Source organism: Clarias gariepinus, chromosome 22, assembly GCF_024256425.1.
Source record: "Clarias gariepinus isolate MV-2021 ecotype Netherlands chromosome 22, CGAR_prim_01v2, whole genome shotgun sequence".
Taxonomy (NCBI): Eukaryota; Metazoa; Chordata; class Actinopteri; order Siluriformes; family Clariidae; genus Clarias; species Clarias gariepinus.
In genome coordinates, this window is record NC_071121.1 from 3,089,408 (window position 1) to 3,114,717 (window position 25,310).

A 25,310-nucleotide genomic window follows, 5' to 3' on the forward strand; every position below is an offset into this window, starting at 1 on the left:
CACACACACCTGGAAAATGCTGAGGTAAATTTAAAGTGTCAGTGTCAGCATTCATGCGTGTGTGTGTATGTGTGTGTGTGTGTGTGTGTGTGTGTGTGTGTGCAGACGCTGTAAAATCCTGTTACTGCACTCTGTCAGAATAAAAAGGCATTTGTAGCACAGAGCTGTTCATCCATCTGTTTAACTCACTGTTCTTCTTTCTCCCTCGATGTGTGTTCGTGTGTGTGTGTGTGTGTGTGTGTGTGTGTGTGTCAGAGAGTTCCTCAGTACACAGTGATCGTCGAGGCGACAGATATGGAGGGGAATCTGAACTTCGGTTTGTCGAGCACGGCCACAGCGCTAATCGCCATCACTGACATCAACGACAACCCGCCTGAGTTCACACAGAGCACGGTGTGTATGTGTATGTGTGTGTGTGTGTGTGTGTGTGTGTGCAGTATGGGCCATGTGTTATTGCTGAGATGGTTTCTGACCAGTATAAAAATGGACATACGCATGTCATAGAGCATTAAACATTTTAAAGACGTCCATGAATGAGGTGTCTCTGAGCTCCCTGCAGTCGTTCTTGTGAACATCCAGCCAGTGGAACGCCTGATCCCCGAAAATCGACGGATAACTTGTCGGCAGCTTGCGGAAGAAAGAGACGCATCTGTCTGTGTGAACTGTACACGCGATCAGCACCGTTACAGGAGCTCGGCTGGGAGTTACCGCCACATCACCTCAATCCAAGCCATTTCCACACGTTTGGGACGTTTAAAGGAGTTCCTGGGAGGCCGGGGTATCAGAAATGGAGCAGGCAGTTTGATCATGGCTCTGGTGTTTACTGAGAAAACTTTATACCTTGATGGTGTCCAGGCACTAGTGAAACACTGGGATAAGTGTTTCCACTTAGGGAAAACAGTGATGTTAAACAGATAAAAGTTCAAAAGATAAAAAATCAGAGGTTGGTGAATGAAGGATTTATAGCCGCTATAACGTACCGTAAGTGGTGACAGGAACTACATATTGCTATGATATATGAGGAATAAAAGCCTCGCCTCCGCAATGTTATTGAAAAGTAATCAACTTTAGATGTCAGCCCCCACATACAGCGCAAACCTGGTGCTGATTACTTTCCCACAACAGCATGACCTGAAGAGTTCCATTCCTCACTTTCATCAATTATTCACCTTTTATATATTATAGAATTTAAATGAGAAATTTAAATAAGCTAATAAATAGTCACCTTAGTAAGGTCTAAAAAGAACCTTTTTGGAACTTTATGTCTTGTTTAGATACTCAGATAGGTCTCCATTTTGTGCGTGTAACAAAACTATAAGAAAAAGAAATCAGCAATTTGTATCCTTTTTTTCTATTCTTGTTTTGGCCAAGGGCTTAAATAAGACAAATTGATGTTTTCCCCTAATGTGACCTCATATAAGAAAATCTCCTCCCGCAGCTTATTTTTTGCTTATTCTGCTGTCCTCTCTGGAGGGGGCGTGGCTTATGACTAGCTCATTTATATAAAGCCCGTAATAGTTCATTTAGGGGAGTTTAAAAAAACATTTAAGGTATGAAAAAAAAGCATTATCTGAGGGTTTATTCAACTAGAGCATTAACACTCACACTTTGGGGAAACTCTGAGATCTGTGTTAACAAAATAGTAAAATATGTCAAATACCACTGACAGTGACACACGCAAATTGTACATAAAGGATTTTAGAAATAAAATAATATAATATAATATGTACGCTGTCCATCGATGAAAAAAATTCATCTAGATAATCAAAGTCATAGTCTGTTATTAATCATTGCTTAATGCCTAAATGTAATCACGATTAATCACGATAAAAAAAAAAAAAATATATATATATATATATATATATATATATATTATAAATGTGCAATGTTGGAATAAGGAAATGCATGACAAACTGATTAAAGGAAACAGATTATGCAGTTTTAAAACATTTCAAAAATTATAACATTTACCAAACAATCTCTCGAATGGGACGGGCACTGCATGCCGTGGCTGGGTAGTATGGGGTGTGGCTCAAACCCAGATCCTCGGATTCGGAAATCAACAGACTTAGGTTAGCCTTAGCCACCTGAGCCACATTTTACATTTAATATATTCTCGTAAAAAAAAGTTCCTCTTAAAGGTAGCTCGAGCAAACAACTTTGATTTTATCCAAACATTCATCTAAAAGCTTTTTATAAATAAACTTGCCATTCAGAACAACTGGTGATGTTTCCTCGGTCATCTTATTATCCGCGTTAAACGTTCCATTATCACACACAGCCGGCTAGCTGCGATTATGGGAAGCCAATAGGGTCAAACTTGGTGATATGATTAATTTGCATTAAAAAAAAAACATAATGCGTTAAAATTTTTGGATTAATCGCATGCGTTAACGCCCTAATAACACTGTATAATATTACTATAGTTGTGCACAGCATCATTTCAATGACACATATTTTAACACTCTTTTCATGTTAAAGCATTTAGTTATTTAAAAATCGATTAAAAATTTATTTCTAAATGAAAATAAGTATGTAGACTAGTGTGCACACCATTACTGACATGCATCACACAACACATGGATGATTTAGCCCAAAGGGTCACGGCAACGTTTATATTTGTCACATGAGTGGCATCGTTAATAGCAGTGCATTACTGCTTTATCTTATCATCTCACTTGATTATTTAGTTGCATCACTTTGGCAGATCGACTCCTCCGTAAAGAATAATGACCTCCTATTTTTCAGAAGTTTTCTTTGACAGAACTGAATTAGTTTTTGATAAATGATGAAATCCCGCAGCTTTCATGCCGGACTCAGGCTTTTTGGACCCGACTGTATGTACTTTGACATAAAGTTTTAAAGAGTTATACTTTTTCTATCTTCTGCTATTTCGTTCCATTATTTGTGGTGTGTAGCTGAAAGCACTTTGTCAGCTTTGTTAAACTTTATTGAGCCCTTTTTTTTTTTTAACAGAGAAACTGTGCACTACAAGTGTGTTGGGTTTCTCTTATTGGGCTCAGAGCTGTCACACCGTGTCACAGTGAGCCATCAGACGTAATTAGTGCGCACAGCCGAAGGCAAATGGCGATACACACAAACACTTCAGCAACAAAAAAAAAAAACAGGACAAGACAAGCCAAATATCTTCTTCTATTTTTCTTTCTTTCTTTTTTTTTAACAGCACGCTGTTAATTGTTCCTACACAGTCCAAAGAAGTGCATTGTGATCTAAAGGATGTTTCTAAAGCTACGTTCACATTACAAGCCACATTGTTCAATTCTGATTGTTTTTTATTATTCATAATTACAAGTTACTTTTATCCGACTCCAATGTGGACGGGTCTGTCCTCTGAAATGGCACGCATATGCACATAGATGCATCTTTGCTCACGTCATCTGGGTTAAAACAGGTGATGGGTTCGTGTGATGGCTCATATATTTCTACCAATGGATGCCATTTTAGCAAACAATCTGCCTGGGGTTTTGCTCTGGAGGACGGCGAGCTGTTTGACGACCTGAGTTACTAAAGTTGTGAAGAAGGAAGAAAGCCAGACTCCTCACTTTAGCCTTTTTAGTAGCTGATCAGTCAAGTCACATGACCACATATCGGGTATGTATCCAATCTAGGACCACATATGGAAGTGACTAAGGTTACGTTTACACTGCAGGTCTCGATGCCCAATTCTGATTTGTTGCCTATATCAGATTTTTTTGACCGTCTGTTTACACGTTCTTTCAACTATGACTCATATCCGATACACGTGTTTACACTTGCCTTACTGTACCATCTGAAACATCGCGGATACTTAAAGGGAGGTTCTTGCGCTACACACTAGCCAAGATAGACGAAGGTGAAGTCTGCTTGACACTCAATTTTTTCCATCATATCTGATATGTGTCGCATATGAGCAAGAAATCGGAATTGGGTCACATTTACCTGACAGTGTAAACGTAGCCTAAGATCTGATCTGAAAAACATCAGATTTGTGCATTTAGACAGCCCTAAAAACAATCTGGGCCCGTATTCACTATAGTGAATACTACTAGTGACGAAATTCTAAGAAAATAGAAAGAAAATTCTATGATATTTTAGATATCTTAGATTTAGGACTAAATCTTACTAAAGATAAAAACGATTCACGAAATATCTTAAAAAACAGCTTCTAAGGTAAAAATTGTTAAGAGTAGAGAGGAGGACTTTTAAGAGGCTTCAGAGTTTCTATAACAGAGGACAAAATGGCGAAAAGAAGAAATATTCTTTAAACACTAAACATAAAAGTAAACACTGGTTTTCTTATTGGTTTACTTCCTTCCATCTCTCTTGGATTGTTAACTACATACCATCCAAAAGTGTAACTTAAACAGCCTGTCCTGCAGTCATGTTTAAAAAAGCAGAGCCATTTTGTTCCCATCAATCTAATTGAAATGATAAAATCAATATGGTAAATAAATGTAAGAACTTAAATGTAGTAACTACTGTATGGAAATGAGTTGTTTTAAAGGTAGACACATTTTAAAGATATTCAGCCTATAATTGATGTAGTCATGATTATACAATTCATTTATATACAAACCTTATGATTTCACTGTCTGTTCTATTATCATGTAGTTCATTTTTTTTAACAAGGAGTGCATTTCATGACCGTTGCAAAGGTCAGGGATTATTTTTTTATCAACCAATCACAATCCTTGAATTGCTGCATCATCAATAGCAACGGGGTCAACCACAAAAACACCTCCTCACTACGTAAGATAAAGGTTTTTGTACTTTCCTTATTCAGAGCTGCTCTGAGAAGTTTCCTAAATCACTTTTAGTCTAGGACTTCCAGCTAGGACTTTTTAAGCTAAGATAGGAGCTCTCTAAGAGAATTTTTTAAAAAGCTTTGTGAATAGGGGTTCTGATCTGTCTTATATTAGGACAAAAAAATCAGAATGGATAGAGTTAATGATTGGGTGTGTCAAAGTATTAAAGGTTCTTCAGCTGGTCTTTAACACGGAACTCTTAAAGCTTCTCTCAAACATTCTATGGCTAAAAGTATGCAGACAGCTCACCAGTCACACCCATAATGTGCGTATGAGCTTGTTGAACATCGCAGTCCTGTTATAATGCTTGTTCGAAATTCTCTTTTGGGAAGCCGTTCCACTAGATATCGCAGCGTGGCTGTGTGGGTTTGTGTTCATTCGGTTACAAGAGCATTAGAGAGTTTAGGTGCTGATGTTTGGATGTAATGAAGGCTCCAGCTCCAGGTTAACACAAAGGTGATGGTTAAGTGGGGTTGAGGTCCGACATGTTTATGGGTTTGTGGATCTCACAGAAACATTGTCATGCTGGGTAAGGGCTCGGACCTTTTAGGGGAATTGTAATGCCACAAAAATAACAACAATAATAATAATAACAACAACAATAATAATAAAAATAATAGTAATAATAATAATGCATTTTATTTATATAGTCGCCTTTCTGGTCACCCAAGGTCGCCTTCCAGATGAAACAAGAATAAATCAAACAGTAAAACAAGATAACATTGAGTAATAAGAGGCACATTAAAAGTTCTTTGCAGAAAGTCTATGTCAAAGTGTAACGGTCAGGTGTTTACATAGTTTTGTTATGCAGTATATGTGAATCATTGTGAATGAGAGATTAGATTAAATTAGATTAGATTAGATTAGATTAGATTAGATTAGACTTTCTTGTCATTGCGCAAGGTACTGCAGTTAGCATCTTACCAGACGTGTATAAGTGGCTATTTACAATAAACTACAAGTGTTGTAAATTAAGTTAATGTACACAACTCCAGTAATGAATTGAATATACTTGGTAATATATAGTATATTTATCTGAAAGCTGCATAATGCATTTTTACCATAATGCTAACAAATTAGGTCGAGGACATTATTATAACCCCGGGATTTGCAGCTGCATTACTTTCTGAGCTGCTGTTATAGAAAATTTACACCTTCTGCTCAATCAGAACTGAGAACTGTGCTACAATTTGGAGAACAGCATCTTTACCTTCACTACAGATGTGAATGATGGAGGAAGCTCTAGACTACATGCTGTTTGTGCATTTCTAAAATAAACTACCAAGTACAGTAAGAGCGTTATTTAAATTAAATTGCAGCAAACAGCTAGGAGACGTTTGCTTCTACGTAAATCGACTAGCCTTTGTAGCAAACTAGCTTATGAATGCTAAAGGGCTTCTCAAACAGACATGCTGATCTGGACAAAAGGACGTCACAGAGATAAAAACAGCCGTGTCTTTGTAAAGTGTGTTTGTATGTGTGTGTGTGTGTGTGTGTGTGTGTGTGTGTGTGTGTGTGTGAGAGAGAGAGAGAGAGAGATTTGAGGCTGAATATAGCACATAAAACTTTTCAGGAAGTTTCTTGCATCCAGTGATATCAGAAAGTGTTTCAGACTTACGGCAGTGTGAAAGTGTAAATGTGTGTGTGTGTGTGTGTGTGTGTTTCTATACATTTCAATGTTTTTATTTATAAGCAGTACACGCTCTACTGAATGCTCTATTTACATTCGAAACATAAAGTGTATATTCTGAAGTGTTTATCAAATTATATGAGGGTGAGTCAAAAATAATCCGCACTCCGATTATTTCAAAACTTCTGTTAGCCGGACTGTCTAATCAGCGCGTTCTGTTCAAGGCTACCGTTTCGCCGGTCACTGCCGTACAAGTGTTAATGTGCTACATCAGTTTGTTCTAGTTAGTAACTGCGGTGCGAACAAAAATGGACGCCCCCACTTGTGATTTGTCTGAAAGAAGAGCAGTGTGCAGTGACTTGTGATCAATTTTTTGTGGTCTGAGGGTGTACGAACATGGTGCCGGAAAGCAAAAACACAAGCATTTGGATTCATCACTACGAGCCTGAGAGTAAACGGCCGAGTATGGAACGGAAACGTCCTCAATCACCAACCAAAAAAAAAAGTTCAAAAGTCAACCATCCTCTGGAAAAATGTATCAATGCTTACAGTTTTCTGAGATTCTTAAGGGTCAAAAGTATTGGAACATAATCAGGAAAAAGGTACGACAATCGGCAGTGCTCGTTAGGGTGAGACACTTATTGAAGAGCTGAAGATTAAACTTCAGAGGTTCATGATGATACACGTCTGCACACTTTCTCCCGCACTTTACCCCGCTCCATCAGACTTTCACCTGTTTGGTTCCCTGAAAGCAGCCCTACGAGGACAAAGATTCACTCCTGATAAAGACCTGAAGAGAGCAGTGCATTCGTGGCTCGCAGCACAACACTTTTTAAAGACGGAATACGAAAGCTTGTTGATGGTCAGATGGACAAAGTGTGTTGAAAAGCAGGAAAATGATGTATTTGCCTTTTCTAAAAATGTTGCTTAACTTCAAAAAAAGTCCAGATCATGTTGGACTCCTGCACATATAAAGGAAAGGACCTCTCTCTCTCTCTCTTTCTCTCTCAAATTGTATTTCTCTCTTTATATCTCAGTCTTTCTGGGCCTCTCTCTTTCCCAAATCTATTACATTAAAATCAAATTTTTATATTTTCTCTCTTTCTCTCTGTTCCGTCGGCAGTTCACGGGCGAGGTAATGGAGAACAGCGTGAACGTGGTGGTAGCGAACCTCTCAGTCGTCGATAAGGACGAGCCCCGGACGCCAAACTGGAACGCCGTGTACCGCGTCGTCAACGGCGACACCGGACGCCACTTCACCATACGGACAAATCCGGAGAACAACGATGGCATGCTCACTGTGGTGAAGGTACACACAAACACACACACACACACACACACACACAATTCACATGGCCCACAGCCCTCCTGCTCTGTCTTTATCCTCACTTCGAGTCCTCTAACACCTTTTACTACAAGAAAAGTGTGAAACAAACAACAGTGAAAGGTTTAAATTGGCCATGCTGTTCTCATTAGTGCTTAGTAAGTATAGCATCTGCCGAGAGATGCATCAGGCTCATTAGTTGTGTGTGTGTGTGTGTGTGTGTGTTGGGGAGAGTGGCTGTTATAGGTTGTATAATCAAAGTTCGACAGCACTCTGTGCTCCGAGAAAGGTTTTGTCACAATTTTCAAGCGTAACAGTCGCTTAGGTAGGACAGTGACGCCTAAGGGTGTGATGTTTAATTAACACACTGTGGGGTGTCCAAAAAGTCTCCATTTATATAGGAGAAATGAATACCTTTCAGCGAACTTATTTACAAAACACATTCTGCATGATTGCTTCTAATTTCCTGGTAAAGACACACTCAGTCATCTCTGCCACTCACCATGCACACGTCTCGTCACATCTCATTACACATTCTGCGTGTAATTGCTTAATTATGTTAATTCCCTCTATGTATGGAGACATTCGGGACACCCTGGGGTTACCTCTGTAAGTGTGTGCACCGCGTTCAACACGAGCGTTCGCTATCGTTTTTATACAGTCACTTCAGCTCGGGTGGAGAAAATGTAAAAATGTTTAATGTTTTTAATGTGTCCACTATGTCTCTCTATGTCTCCGCCTGTCTCTTTAGCCGGTGGACTTTGAGATGAATCGAGCGTTCATGTTGACGGTGGTGGTCTCCAATCAGGCTCCTCTGGCTGATGGGATCCAATCGTCTCTCCAGTACACCGCCGGGGTCACCGTCTCCGTAAAGGACGTCAACGAGGCACCGGTTTTCCCAGAGAACCCCAAAATGGTGCGATTTGAGGAAGGAGTTCCCGCTGGCACCATCATCACCACGCTCACTGCGCGAGACCCGGACACCTTTATGCAGCAAAGCATACGGTAAAATGTTCTACAAACTCTCACCAGGGAGATTTTTTTATTGCATTAGCATGATAACGTACGTACAGTAGGGACGGACCGGATAGACGACTAGTGCGTGAACTAAGTGCAGATTTTATTACACCAATCTAAGAATCATAATTAGAGTCCAGAGCCAGAGATAAAGCTATAATCCAATATTTGCAGACATCTGCATGAGTGATTGGTCTGAAATCGGTTACAAGCGACTTAGCTTGTCATTAAATCTGTCTGTGTCTCCATGGCCAAATTCATGACGAGCCACTGTTTGGCGTCGTCTTACTTTAAACTCTGGTGTATTTGCTTCTGTGAGGCCAATCAGTGCGAAACTGGTGCCAGACAGAGTCAATAACAGCCCTGTCTGTGTGTGTGTGTGGGCATGGGAGAGAGAGAGAGAGACGGAGACAGAGATAGGGAGTTGATTTTGCACATCATGGCACAGATTTTAGTGTGTACCCTGAAAGACAAGGCTGTGTCCCTTTATCCCTTTGCACACTTCATTGCACTGTCCACTCCCTGCCCTCGCCTCGGCTCATCCTCATTTCTCTTCTGGCTTTCCCTCCTCTCTCTCTGAGGGAGATGTGGTCTAAACAAATTTACCAGTTAATTTGCCTGCTAATGAGAGTAAATTGGGTGTACATCATAATTTAGAAAGATGCCGCAATCACCAGCTGGCCTGTTTCTCTCTCTGTTTTTCTCTCTCTCTCTCTCTCTTTCTCTCTCTCTCTGAATTTCCTATTTGCATATCTTTTAAGATAATAGTTTACTTCAGTTTTTCTCCACCATCTGGAAGATAACTTCTTAAAATTGCGAGCTTGACACAAACATATGTTAAAAACGTCCTCATACTGCTACGAAATATACGGACGGAAAGGAAATTAGGAGTGTTTTTTTTCTGAGTTTAAGCGTGAAATGACAAAAAAAAAAAAGACAAATATAGTTGATGAAGGATAAAAGGAAGAATAATGTCTTCTTGATATTAGTATTATGATGTAATTCCACTACGAAGACGGTCCTTTCTTATGCATTTTGTAAATCTGAAATGGACTTTCATTATGTGGCTAAAGGGACATGGACACCTACTGTCACCATGGCACCACATGCATCTTTTGCAAGCTTTTGCTTTCGACAAAATCTGAAGCACGCAATGTCTTTGTATGCTGTCGATGTGTTCACTAAGAGGCGCAACCCTGTTTCAGCATGACAAAGTCCCTGAAATATCCACAAAGCCAGCTCCGTAAAGACACGGTGTGTTAAAGAGTGTGTCGGAGCGAAAGAACTCGAGTGTCCTGCACAGAGCCCTGACTGAACTCAGACCCACTCAACCATCGCCTTTGGGATGAACTGGAACTGGAGCCTCCTCGACATCCCAGCATCAGCACCTGACCTCACTAATGTTCTTGTAGCAAATCCCATGAAGGCAAACGAACACAAATCCTGGCAGCCACTCTTCTAGTAGAAAGCCTCTGCAAGAGAGAAGGCAAGAGTGGAGCACATGATACCGTAGCAGCATAGGGCGAAAAAAAAGCTTGGAACAGGATGTTCAAAGAGGATATATGAGAATGATGGTGAGGGGTGCACAAACTTTTGTCTATATAGTGTAGCGAAAGTCTTTCATGATCTCAAATCTACTTGTTCCTGGAAGAATCCAGAGTTTGGTTTTAATGAATTTAATGAATGGGCATCAAAAAGACCAAATAGATCTAAAAGTACGTCCACAGTATGGAAGAAAAAAAGAGTAGAAATTGAAATATACATACATTATAAAAAGTAAAACATTTCATTTTTTTGCTACTTAAATCATTGACTCACTTACTCACATAGTCTATACCGCTTTATCCTGTATGCAGGGTCGTGGGGGGCCTGGAGCCTATCCCAAGAGACCCCAAGAGGGCACAAGGCGGGGTACACCCTGGACAGGGTACCAATCCATTACAGGTCACACACATATACATAGAGTTTACAGTACATTCACACACTACGGGCAATTTGGGAAACCCAATTAATAACATGCATGTCTTCGGACTGTGGGAGGAAACCGGAGTACCTGGAGGAACTCCTTATTACTTAAATATAAAGACAAAGTCTTTAAAATAAATACATTAATAATAATAATAATAATAATAATAATAGCCGACATTATTATTTATAACAGTCCTCCTGTAATGTTTACCCTAAGTTGTGTTGCTCTATAATTCCATAAGCTGTTCCGCTCTAAATGTCGATCAACATCGAATTATATTCATGTGAAAGTATTTTTCATAAAAAATAATAATACCATCCAATTTAAGTCACACTGGTCGAGTTTAATAATGGGATTCCACGGCTGTCTCGGGTCATCCGAAAAGCTGTTATATCGTATGAAAAATGACAAAACAATGACATAAGTGGCATCCGTGTTGCCAAACACACTGCGCTCGAGCTGCTTGTTAGTGAAGAAGCTGACACAGGAGGAAAAATGGTGTTCGGGAAGTAATTACTTGGCAACTTCAGGCATTTTTCAGGGCCAAATGAGGCTCTTTATTGGAAGCAGGAACTTAAAACTATATATACGTCCTAGTCAAGTTTTTACAGATTGCAGAATAGTACATAAAGTTTTGTTGGAAACAGGATGTCAGAGACAAACATCCAACAGTTAATGTATGCTGAGATTGGAACATTTTTTAGGGATATTTTACACACATCACCTGACAATGGACATCTGTCCAATAAACTATGTGCGCAGGGCGTCCATATTTATGACAGCCACAAACCAGACCCATGTGTCACGTGACAGGTGGCGGATGTGCAGAATCTCAAATCAAGGCAAAGACTATTATCCACAGAGTCAGGTGTTGGGATGTTTACTAGTATATCTAGGGGAATAAATTGGACCTCGGCCACCTGATTCCAATCTTCCTCCAATTGCTCTCCGGACCTACCTGATCTACCCGAAATGTCTTTTCTCATAGAAACTTCTTCTTGCTGCTAAGTGATAACTGAGGATGGTTCCACTTAGAAACCATCAAGATGGCTCTGGACTGCATTTGAAATAAACATTGATGATGCCTTGATGACTGCAGTTGTAGGACTAAACCATAGGACAAGTTTAGGACCAATGGAGACATGGTTTTACATTTACAAGATGCCCTCATCAAGGGTTTTTATCCTTTTTTTTACACATCTGAGCAATTGAGGGTTACAGGCCTAATACTAGCAATTTGGTGGTGCTGCAGTTTGAACCTGCAACCTTCTGATCAACAATCCAATGCCTGGTGGTGGTGGTGGTGGTGGTTTTAAGTACCACTGAGCTACCCCTGATTCTCCAGCTACCCCTTGGTTTTCTCTATCAATGAAAAGTTGTCAACCTCAACAAGTTGGAGTTCATATTAGCTAAAACACATTACCTGTTATATAATTAGTTTCCTATTTCAGTCAGATTGGTTTAAGTGGTATTGAGGGAACCTCAGTCATTTTTTTTTTTCTTACCTTGGCATTGGGGAATGACCTGTGGACTGGTTACAGTCAGAAGTTTTGGAACCTACAAAGGTTTGGTTTCAGTTGCACTGGTGGCTCTCCAGACGTACCTGATCCATCCTGAAGTTCTCTTCTCTTGGATAGCACTTCATGCCACATATTATGTAAGCGATGATATGATGTGATAACTAAGGACAGTTCCACTTGGAAATCATCAAGATGGCTCTGGACCGCACTTGATACAAACCTTTTAATGAGGACTGCAGTCGATCTGATCAGTTTTAAGACTGAATTTGCCATGAACAATTTTCTACCCATCAGTGAACACTTGGCAACCTCAACAAAGTGGACAAGTGGACGTGTTAACAAAGACACATTGCGTATTTGACGTTATGGCTATCTATAGTTATAGAAAAGATTCATTTTAATAGTTCCCTATAGGGTCTGGTTCCTCTGAAGTTTTCTTCCCCATCTTGTTCCAGGGAGGTTTTTTTTTTCTTCTTTTTTTTCGCCACCATCATCACATCTGGCTTGCACAAAGACAAAAAAGATAAAAGTTTATAAATCTATATATTTTTTAACACTTTGAATATATCTCTGGAATTTTATTACTGTAAAGCTGCTTTGTGGTAATGGTTCTTTGTTAAAAAATGCTCCATAAAAGTAATGAATATAATTAAATTGAATTTGGATGTGAAACTAATGGAGGGAAGTTGTGTAAAGGAACTGTACTTTTATTTTCCCATCAATTCCATCCAAAAGTATTTCACTTTAACTAAAAGAAAAACTTTACCCATAGTTAAAGTAATTAATTCTTATTCAACCTCCTGAGATCTTGTTTGTCTGGCGCATCTCTTTAGATGCACTGTATACTGGCCATGATAGAAAGGGTTCAGAGCACCCAGTGCGTCCAAAGGGATGCGCCAGACAAACAAGTCTGATTCACAGAGGCCCCACCTCGCAACCCCCAGCACCCAAATGACCCGCTGCTAACGTCCCGGTGCCAGACACTACAGCACACCCCCAGAGGTCTTGTGGAGTCATGCCCCAGGGGGCCAGAGCTGTCCAGGTGACACAAGGGGAACTTACACAATACTGAGCTTAATGTAACGTTATGGCGTATCAGTGTGTGTATATATAGTATATAAAGCACCAAAAATAATGAGCTGTCAGCTAGCTATACCTATAGCAGCCAAGGCTTTTGTCTCAGCCTCCCGTGTCTGGTTTTTAAACTAAATGTTTGAAATCTTCATCACAGCTCAGTGCAAGACAAAGTAGACTCTGTCCACACACTGTTCGTCCTGACAATTAACTCCAAATATCTGTCCCATCTAACACCGGTGTGACTTTCTCCTCAAACTGCACGCTAATTAGCTTTTCAGCACTGCTGTCCAAGGTTTCTAATGTTCACACCGCTGTCCTGTCTGCACACACACACACACACACACACATTTTTACCTTCGGCTAGTGTTATGTCCCAAAAGTGACACTGCAGCCGAAATAATGTCATTTGCTAACAGCTTGTCACCGAATCTGTCACAGGGTGCCTTCTAAACATGACCCGAGAGCCAGTACATTCCTTATCTCTGTCCCGTTTTTAAATAGTCGTTTTTAAATAGCGGTCGCCACAAATCTTGCGCACATCTGCAAATTAATTAACAGAAGTGGTGCTTCAAAGGAGCGATGGAGATTAAGATCCGTTATTGGGCGGTCATTAATCTGGTCGTCATGCCGCTGTTTAATATGCAAAACTCTCACCAGGCGGAAATTGCCAAAGCACCGTAGGCCTGTTATTGATGCTAACACAATATGTAGGGATTTATAGCATCCGCTTTAAGTTCTGGCCTGGGACTTTAATTAAAAAAGCTTAAAGGTTGTATAAAGCATACACAGATTAGACATTTGTAAAGATTTATCATTAGTTTTGTTTTAAATGGGATATGAGAAGGAATGTACAGTAACTGTGATGATGCTCGCTTCAGGCATCTACAATCTACTGGGCGATCCTAGTGTTACGCTAGTCTACTGGTAGAGTGAGGAGCCCAATAGTGCTCCTGCTTTTAGATTCGTCAAGAACCTTACATGTTGTAGCTCTGGAGTATAAAGTGTGCTGACACTGAGTTATGGTCTGATTCTTAAATGCAGTAATGTTTCATTGTTATTTTCGGATTGTATTTACGTTGTTTAGATATCTCAAGTTGTCGGATCCGGCTAACTGGCTCTCCATCAACGGAACAAACGGTCAGATCACCACGACGGCAGTGCTGGACAGAGAATCTGTTCATGTCAAGAAGAACATCTATGAAGCCACGTTCCTCGCTGCTGACAACGGTGAGTGTTTGGTTTCGCAAAAGAAGAAATATTCTACCGACCTCCAGATTTCAGCTGCCCGTTTCCGCTCTGTCTGTCTGTCTGTCCGTCCGTCTATCTGTCTGTCTGTCTGTCTGTCTGTCTGTCTGTCTGTCTGTCTGTCTGTCTGTCCGTCCGTCCATCTGTCTGTCTGTCTGTCTGTCTGTCTGTCCGTCCGTCCGTCTGTCTGTCTGTCTGTCTGTCTGTTTAGCCGTCTCTACTTTCTGGCCTTCAGTCATCTTCTATGACTACAGTATGTTTGAGTATCTTTCACTCAGTCTTCCTGTCTGTCTGTCTGTCCGTCTCACTTTTCTTCTTTATGTCTGTCTGTACATCTCAGTCAATTTTTATATCTGCTCAAACCTTACTTGTAGAGTCTTAAAAGAAGAACCATGCTTGTTAATGATGCACTTCTTTTCACTCCTTCTTTCTCCCCAGTTGCACAGGAAGGAGGGAGTGTTGTAATTCCTCTCTCTCTCCCTCTCTCTCTCTCTCTCTCTCTCTCTCTCTCTTGCTGTATAATAAGTCTGTCCGTGGTTGTTTTTCTTTCCCAAACAAACCCACGCTTAGCCAAGCAAAACCCCAATCACAGCTGACACGCACACATTAACACACATATACACGTAAACACACACACACACACACACACACACACACACACACACACACACAAGCTCATCTCCCCTGTGTGTTATCGGGCTCGTCCAGTGCAGTGTTTACTCAAACTCAGAGCTGCTTTTCATCCATGACTGACATGGCTAGCTCCTGTGATGTGTGTTACATTCCCCCCTCTTTTCTTCCTCTTCTTCTCCTTCTTCTTCATCTTCACCTTTATTTTTTCAGCGAAGTAGTGAAAACAGGGATTAAAGGAAATGTTTTACCCATTACGCTTCCTTTTCTTGAATGTTCTTCTCTTTCTTTAAGATCTTTTGGAAGCTTTTATCGCTGGTGTTACGTTGATGTTGTTACTGATGTGCTGCAGTCATATTGGTTTTACTGTATAGTGGCACTGGGGCAGGAACTAGAGTTGAACAGATTATAACAGCTTTGGGCGGAAATTACGACCACAGCAAATTAATTGAATCGGCACTGGGGCAAGAACTCCAGTTACATTAATTACAGCGGCATTTCAGCAGGAACTAGCGTTACCATAGATTAATTACGAGGGCACTGGAGCAGGAACTACAGTCAGATTTGGTTCTAGTGACATTAGGGATAAAAAACGCTGTCTTATTGGTTTTGTGGTCGCTGGAGGGTGGGAGTCCAATTTTTTACAGTGACATCGAGGATGAAAACTGATGACTGATTGGTTACAGTGCCATTGTGGGACTACAGTCAGATCGGTTCCCCTGGCGACTGGTGGGCAGTGAGGTTTGGAACTACAAGAGGATTGGTTTCAGTTTCATTGGGGTAGGAAATGCATTTACAGTATATTAAATTAATTACCGGGGGATTCAGGGTTGAAAATACAGTCAGATTGCTTCTAGTTCATTGAGAATAAAAAAAAAAAACTGTCCTCTCCTGGAAGGTGGCAACCATGGTCTTATTATCAGAGTGACATTGGGGGTGATGTCTATTCTTTACGGTTCTATTGTAGGTATAAATTGGGTTCTGGTTACAGTGAGCATTTGGGCAGGAAGGCAGGCTAGTCTCCATGAAATTTACAGCAGGAATTACAATCAGATAGTTTATACTGGCATTGAGGTAGATACTGTGACCTGGTTCCAGTGGGTATACTGGGTTTATGAACTACGATGGGATTGGTTGCAGTGGCATTGGGGGCAGGACTACTGGTATTATCTGGTCGAACTCTGGTCTGGTTACAGTGACAGTGGGTTTGAGAGTGTCAACCGCACTGTTTTGGGTTTTAGTGTCCATTAGGCATGAAACCAAGGTCTGATTGGTCACAGTGTTAATATGATGGGAAATCTGTAAACTGTTATTTCTACCAGAAATTCCCATTCATTACCGCCTGGGAGGATATTATTATAATAATGTTGATTTATTCAATCATCAAAAACTAAATTGGTGCAACTGCATTATGCCAAAAAAAAAAACAAAAAAAAAAACAAGATGAAGAGATGTGATGGTGTGAGTGTGTGATCATCCATTGGGTTCATCATCCCGGCTTTTCTGCCTCCATTGAAATGTAAAATTTAGCCTCAGACACTGTGATAGTGTGAGACAGAAACGACACTCCTCTCTCATGGAAATCCTGCACGTGAGTGATATACTGTACTGTAGGTTTAAGCCTTTATTTCTATGTTCTCTAGAGTTTACAGTCTATCATGCAGTGTGTAGGAAAAAATACTGTGAAAGTCAGATAATAAAAAGCGACTGGAAACCTTGACAGATGAAAACGTTGTGGATGACTGAAGACACCAGCTAGTTTCATTCTTTCTCTTTCACTTTCTTTTTTTTTTTCCTCTCCAGACGTTATTTAATTACATACTGTATATAGAAGATTTACAGCACAGCAATACTTTTCTCACTTACAGTATTACCAAACTTACTGGGTCTGAATCAAACTTATAAACGGATCGTCTTTTTTTGTTTACTTTATGGTTTGGACTCGAACCTGTACACAAGGTCGTGCGAGGGGCCCAGGGGCTGAAAATGTATTTGGAGAATCTGTTTTTATTGTTCAGAAAACAGCAAACGCGCGGGCAGAAATGACAAAAACATATTTTACAAAAAGCGTAAAAGAACACAGAGACCCTGTAAATAAATAAATAAATAAGTAATAGTGTAAACAGTAACTGTTTGATGTGTCCCTGTTTTATTATTATTTCAGAGCCCTCTGTGTGTTTTATTTATTTATTTATTTATTTATTTATTTTTTGCCCATGTACAGGACTGTAGGTCTGTCGTCGTTTCTGAAGTTGGGTCGAATCGTATTCTCAGTACAACCGAGTCACGCTAGGGTTCATTCAGACAGTCCCAGGAAGACTTACGCAAACAAACTAAGTGTGAAAGCACCATAAGACTCTAAGGGTGTGTGTTTGAGCACCTCGTTCCTTCCTTACCCACGCTTCGGTTTTGTCTCTTCAATTTTGCCTGTCCAATTTCGGAGACAGTCTGTGTACTACCTCAGAAGGCCAGATTTTAGCATTATCAGCCGTGTGTGTGTGTGTGTGTGTGCGTGCGTGCGTGCGTGTGTGTGTGTCCACTAATGGAGACAGATGTCTGAAAGGGTTTGGTTAATTCCACACTGGCAGACGATAATAGCAGCCTCAGTGGACACTCTGACACAGAAACAACTGCTACACCCACACGCAGACTCTTCTCTCCTGCTGCCTCTATATTTCTCTTTTTTTTCCCCTCATCCTTCTGTCTTCCCAGCTTCCTGTACTGTTCCTAATTGTTTGTACCTTAGAATTCCACTTTTGATGAGTTCCTGGAGATACAGTAAGTGCTCAACAGCCGTGTATGGATGGAGTTCATGAGTTTATGCTGGCGGATCCAAACCACCAAAGGTCTCACACTCCGTGGTGGAGCTTCTGATTCGACCAAACATGAAAGTTTATCAAAGAACAATAGGTTTTTTTTTTGTTTGCTTTTTCGGGGTGGATAGGAAATGTGTTAAGGAGAACCCTCTAAGAACTAAAAGTGCCTATACATCCTCTACGTTTACTTTCAGTTTTAATCAATGTATCTTTGATGGAGCCCTTAAAACCCAGAGCATTTTAGCCATTATTTGTTTGTAATAAACATATTATAGATAAACTCAGGATTATACAGTATAGGAAGACATATCCCTTTTTCAGCACACTATAGGCAATATGAAACTTTTTCAATTTTATTTCAATTTAAACCTATGTACTGTAACTATACAAACATGACTGAGCAAAAAATGTAAAAACAAAAAAATGGGTCACATACAGTAGAATCGCACAGATACACATGATCACATGTTTTTTACAAAAGTACCAATACCTATTGGTAATTTTTTTTTTTTTTTATCTTCATTGACCTATACTGTAGTGCTGGCACAGACCTGTGTTTTAAAAAGCGAATTAAATATTCAACACGTGCACCTTTTCAGGTAAAAGTTGCCTACTCACTTACTTACTCATCTTCTATACCGCTTTATCCTGTATTTAGGGTCGCGGGGGGCCTGGAGTCTGTCCCAGGAGGCTTAGGGCACGAGGCAGGGTACACCCTGGACGGGGTGCCAATCCATCGCAGAGCACACACACATACACTCACACACTCATTCACACAATACGGGCAATTTGAAAACGCCAATTAGCCTAACCTGCATATCTTTGGACTGTGGGAGGAAACCGGAGTACCCGGAGAAAACCCACCAAGCACGGGGAGAACATGCAAACTCCATGCACACAGAGATAGGAATCGAGCCTGGCCAAGAATCGACCCTGGACCCTTGAGGTGCAAGGCGACAGTGATAACCACTACAGCACCGCGCCGCCTAAGTTGCCAACTATAGATCAAAACTGGAAAGAATGTGAAGGGATCGAGAGAATTTTGTACACTGCCAAACTAAATAGAACATAAATGGCCAAGTATCACACGTAAAGGCTTTGATTACTCCAGCAACTCGTGCATAAAGTGCCTCCTGAGTGGGTTTAGTAAGTGCAAACTTTACACAACTACTATTCCGTAAATCTGTTTAATGTACAATTTGGACAGCATTAGCTTGATATGGGTTGCTGGGGAAATTTCACTCTTCATAGGTACTAGCCTGGGATTTTACTTCCACCCAGATTGGCAGTGTCAGTGTTTTTCCACTCACTCCCCACCCCTGAGAAAATTCTCACCAAAATACCTAAATGTTTAATCACTTACCATGGATGAAATTCAGTACCCTATCTCCAGTTTCAATTGAGCGTCGAGGGAACTGATCATACATTCCAAATCGAGCAAAAAGGAGGAATAAAATGTGGAAACGTGAAGCCATCAATATGCTTATGGGAGTCGTTATGCTGGAGCGTGAAAAAGTGTGACATTCCAACATTTTTAATGCCTCCTTTATTCTTTTTAGATTTCTTGATTACTATAAAAAGTCTGGCCTTGTGCTTGTTAATACTTCGCTGACACTAGAGTTTTTTTTTTTCTCAATCGTCTTACCGCAGTACCAAGGATGGTAATAATGATCAAAGCTCTGAAGTATAAAATAACGTTAATAGAAAACAAAATTTGATGATATTAGATGAATTTACTATCTGTGTTTAGTGCGTAGGTATATGTTACATTTGAGATGCAGTACAGACAGCCTCTATGTTTTAGGTTTTTATGGAAAGGCCCTAGTAGCATTTTATGTATTTCAAACGTGCTCATTAAGTTAAACAAAAGGCCTAATGAACACACAGGGAAAGTTTACTTCTTTATTCTCATTTTTCAATTTCTCAGCTCTAGTAATTAATTCACTGAGTGTGTACTCGGTGTACTCAGTCATTTCAGTAGTCTCGTGATTAAATATTCTGTCTAACCCTGATCTCAACATGTAAGTAGTCTAATGAAAGAAACATGAGCTTATTTTACTGGCGATAAGAGTTTCTCCCAGAAAATTATAGCTTTCTCATCATTAGAAATCTCATCATAGTCCTGCTCTCATAATTCTAAGCTTTTTCTTACTCACTCTTTTTCTTTTTTTTCTCATTTCATTTCTCAGGCTCTCCTCCTGCCAGTAGCACAGGAACGCTGCAGATATTTCTCATCGATGTGAACGATAACGCTCCGTCACTCGTTCCTCACGACGCCCAGATCTGTGAAAGATCCCACATGAACTCTGTGAACATCACGGCTGTGGATGCAGACACCGATCCCAATGTCGGACCCTTCGTCTTCGAGCTGCCTCTTCACCCCTCCATCATCAGGCGGAACTGGACCGTCTCACGAATCAACGGTGAGGAATGCATGAACTGTCTGATTAATGTAGTATAAAAAGCGTAGTAGCACCACTTCCACCACTTATTACTTTCCAGGATTTTATGATAATTCACCACCAAAAGTCACCACCTCAAGTCCCTAAAAACAAACCCTTAACCTTTAACCTCTAACCTCATTGCCAAATCCAAATTCTAAAGCATTAACCCTAATCCAAACCATCCAAAATTTCCAGAATTTTACCCTTAATTTCAACCAAAATGCTCAAACGCAACCCGTGAACATAGAACTCTTGAACGTAATCCAAAGCTCTTAATAACTAACCCCCCAAGTGACCCTATAACTCACTCATTACTTTTTTCCAAATCATAACCTTAACCCATAACCAAAGCTCTACAAATGAACCTAAACTCTAAGATACTATCGCATATTTTAACTCCAAACCTCTAAACCAAATCTGTAAATGCAACCCTAATCCCCAATTACCTACTACTACCCTGTAACCTATATTCCTAATATTACAAATCCAACCCCTAATGCCCACCCCAAAGCCAAATCAATAAACCCCCCGTAACCTTAACCCATACCCCAACAACTACAAATGAACCGTAACCGTATTTGTATTTACTATACGATAAAGCACTTCTAACAAATTCCATCTTGTCTACAGGAGACTTTGCACGTCTGAGTCTAAGAATCCAGTTCCTGGAATCGGGAGTGTACGAGGTTCCAATTTCTGTGTCAGACTCGGGTAACCCGCCACTCTCCAATCGCTCGGTTATTAAGGTGAAGGTGTGTCCGTGTGATGAACATGGCGACTGCACTGCTCTCGGTGCCGTAGCAGCGGCGGGCCTGGGCACGGGTGCCATCATCGCCATCCTGATCTGCATTATTATACTTCTTAGTGAGTATTTTTTGTTCTCGTTCTGAGACCTTCATTACTTGATTTTTATCTCCAAATATTCATTACTTTTAATTTACAAGGAAGTTTTTCCAACCAGTTTGGTGTCACTTTTATATACAGTAGGACACCTTTATAAACTCTATACGTTTTATAAGTTTCTGGGTATGTATAGACAAAAGTCCAGCACAGATAATTTCCCTGGTGACATTCCAGTTCGTGAGCTGATGATCAGAAAAAGAAAAACCACCAAGCTCTGTTCAACCCCGAAACCGTTGGGCTCAGCTCCACAGTTGGGTTCGTCCTTGTTATATGATTCATGAAACTGACTCACACAGTACAAGCACCTCATCTATCTTGAATGCCCTGCATTGTGGGACAGCCCACTGTAGTAGTGTTGGAGTTTTGATGATTCTTTTCTATTGGATATTCTGACTCCATCCAATGCAGTTCTGATATTTTGATCAGAAATTCAAACCGAGTGCAAAGATTGCTGCTAAAAAAATCAATGCCTCATTTTAATAGAATAAATCTTGGCTGTGACATCTGTTCTAACCTCTGCTGTAAGGGGTTTATTTCAGTTTGTAGCTTATTCCGAAAGGTCTCCAAGAGCAACACGTATTGTACTGTATTATTCACAATAACAAATCTAACATCTTCACACACTATCACTTTCTCACTTACTCATTCTCTATTCTGCTTATCCTGAAGAGGGTCGTAGAGTCCCCTGGGGGGGACTTGGGACACAATCGGGGAGGATCAAGTGCCAGTCCATCGCTCATCACAGGGCACAAGTACACACACACACTTAGTCATACACTATGGACAATTTGGAAATGCCAGTTACTACTTTGCATGTCTTTGGACTGTGGGAGGAAACCAGAGGTCCCAGAGGAAATCCACCACACACCCTTGATCTTGAAGGTCTGAGGCCATGGTGATAACGACTACACCACTGTGCCAACTTATATTCGAACACAAAAACAGAAATATTAATGTATGACATTTTAGAAACTAACGCAACTGTTAAACTTTAAACTGATATTTTTATATCTTCTAGCTTTTTGTTTTATTATCACTCATCTGAATGATATGAGTAACTTCCCATTCTTAGGTTGTCCGATGCTGTTGACACCAAAAACGCCAACCTGCAGGATACCAGTTCCAGTGCACACCTCTAGTCTCAAGCAGATGCCCTGGGAACATTTCTGGGAAAATTCCTAAGAAAGAAAGAAAAAAAAAAACCCTGAACAATGAGCCTCCATCTGTTTAGAGCATAATGTCTGTTCATTCTGAATGATGCATTCATAACCAGCTACATTCCTACTACCAAACCATTTTTAGATGATATTTAAATTTGAAAGTTCTGAAAGAAAAAGTACACCATGTACACTGTTCACTTTCTTCCCCCAAAAAATACTCTCTAGAACCCAAAGGCTAAAAAGTAGATCAGCACATCCTGGCATGAAACGAAACCTGGAAAAAACTATTATTTCTTTATCCCTTTTTTGTTTTTAATAACATGTCTTCTCTAACACTGAATTGTATTTCTTCTGCACTCCAGCTCTGTTGGTGTAACTAACTGTAGCTGAACCTTACTCACACCTCCAGGTTGTTTTTTTTCACCCTGGGGTTAAAACCCTGCTACTCCAAACAAGCACAAGGCCAGACTTCTTTTTTGGCCTGAGGCATGCAATAGTGAAAATTTTGGCAGGTGGTGAAGAAGTGTAAGACTTCCTTTTCTCTATACATGAGAGACCTGCTCATCTGGTCATATTTATAAAACATTTACCTAGCACTGGCTGGAACATCACGTTCTTCTCTGTGGGGAAGGTATTTCTGTATGGGAGTGGATTTTATACAGCTCTGATGTTCGGAGATGTGTAAAATATTTGATATTTTCAAGATGTTGTAGCTGTAAGGTAAGCCTAGGGATAATAACAAATGTTAACCCTGAGCACAGAGATGCTCAACACCAGCTAAACGCCAACAAGTTCCCCTAAATTCCCCAAGGCTTTCATTAAACATTCACGAACACACACTTCATCAAATCATCAGCACCGTCTTATAAATCGAGGCATTCTGTATTGACTACCATCACTCTCCAGCAAGTGGGACCTTCCATTAATGTTTCCAAATAAACATTATTTACTACAGATGAAGCACCAACGTTTCCATCAAACACCAACATTCCCCATTAACCACTATTATTCTTCAATCACCAGCAAGCACTATGACACACTTTCACCATTAAACATCATACAGTACTTATTAAACACTACCACATACCATTTTCATTATAGACCAATAGTCTCCTGTTCAAGAATAACCAAGAATTACACATTAATATGCTTTAAATACCAATATTCTTTAAAAAAAATATATAACAGCCAACATTTACCTTCTAGCACCAACATTCATCACAAAAAAAGAACACTAACAAATGAGAGTTTTCCTGGTCAACACTAATGTTCACTATTACACATCAGCATTCATTCTAAGCCCCATGAAACACCTAAATTCTCCATTTAATACCAACGTTTATCTATTAACATCATCAAGCAAAATTGGTTTCCTGTATTATGTCTTTATGAGGCAATATTAAAGGATTTTTTGATCCATCTAACATATTAGTTGGATGATTGTGCTGCCACCCTGCAACACATAGGCGACACACTTTTCTTCAACTCCACCTAAAACCATTCATGGGAATTTGGCCAAACCTTCAAAAAAGCTTTATTAGGAAGCATAGATGTGCACCAGGTAGCTCTTTTCTTTTTCAGAAGATAAACATGAGCAAGCTGGATCAAATCTGCTATCCGCAACTCCTCCTCAACCATTCATGAGACTTCGACCAAACGTGCACTGTACCTGTTTCAGTATTCAGTGGCAAACTGAATACCATCCAATAAACAGTAGTATAAGAGACAAAGGTTTATTAATGTGCCCACCTGGTACTACCAAATAACGCAACAAAGTGACACTTCATAGACCAGAACTGAATGTGCGTTTAGTAGAAGAAGTGTTTCCATGTTGTTGCTGTAATTAGCTACCTCGCTAAACTTATTCTCTTTAGTAATGAGCAGTGCACACTCACACTCATCTTAGATCTTAGGATGTTGTTTGTTATGGACTTATGAACAAATTGGACTTACGAACAAGCTCTCAGAATGAAACTCGTTCGTATGTAGGGGACACACTGCACTGGCTATTTCATTTTTAGAAGTAGCACATTTAATGGGCAAACCTTGGAAGACTCATACATTTTTTATTGTTTTGGCTGCTTGGAAATGTATCTAATCCAAATAGAGTACATTCTCAAAGCTGTCTTAGAACTGTTGTGTAATCAAACAGACTGTCCAATGCTTTTTCCAGGGCTCACAGTCTGTTCCTACATAACATCATTTCAACACACTTTCAGTACTGCTTACTCTGCTACACCTGTATGCTGTAACGACTTACAATCTTACAATTCGATGTGACCCAGAAGACACTGAGTTCCCTTTTTTGTATCTGGTTCTTTTCATGGTTTCTCCCTCATGTCGTCTTCGTTGTCACCTCTGGCGTTTTCATTAGGGATTTCTATAAAGCAGCTTTGTAGCAGTGCCGGCTATCTCTACAATGGCAGTAAAGTATTTATTTTTTTTTACCCTGGCCATGTGTGTTTTCTGTACTGTAGGCATGGTTTTGCTCTTTGTGGTTTGGATGAAGAGGAAAGAGAAGGAAAGACAGACCAAACAGCTGCTGATCGACCCCGAGGATGATGTCAGAGACAACATCCTCAAATATGATGAGGAAGGAGGAGGCGAGGAGGACCAGGTGACTGGAGCTCTGATCCTAGAAATGTGCTTAATATAGTAGCAATCAATTCGTGGCTGATATCGCTATGTAGATTTGTATATTTAATAGGCAGCAAAATAAACGAAACTATCATATTTCTAGCATTATCTGGCTAAGTATTTAGTGACCAAC

General features: G+C 40.1%; 1 protein-coding gene across 1 annotated transcript in view; it reads left to right on the forward strand.

The window, feature by feature from the left end:
* LOC128510252 (cadherin-4-like) overlaps positions 1–25,310 on the forward strand; it is a 361,255-nt gene that overhangs the window by 328,598 nt on the left and 7,347 nt on the right. Inside the window, exons 9-15 of the mRNA XM_053482395.1 lie at positions 256–393; positions 7,559–7,744; positions 8,511–8,764; positions 14,427–14,569; positions 20,223–20,456; positions 21,108–21,341; positions 25,018–25,157. Of these exons, the coding sequence (XP_053338370.1) occupies positions 256–393; positions 7,559–7,744; positions 8,511–8,764; positions 14,427–14,569; positions 20,223–20,456; positions 21,108–21,341; positions 25,018–25,157 (1,329 nt within the window). The remainder of the gene's footprint in view (positions 1–255; positions 394–7,558; positions 7,745–8,510; positions 8,765–14,426; positions 14,570–20,222; positions 20,457–21,107; positions 21,342–25,017; positions 25,158–25,310) is intronic.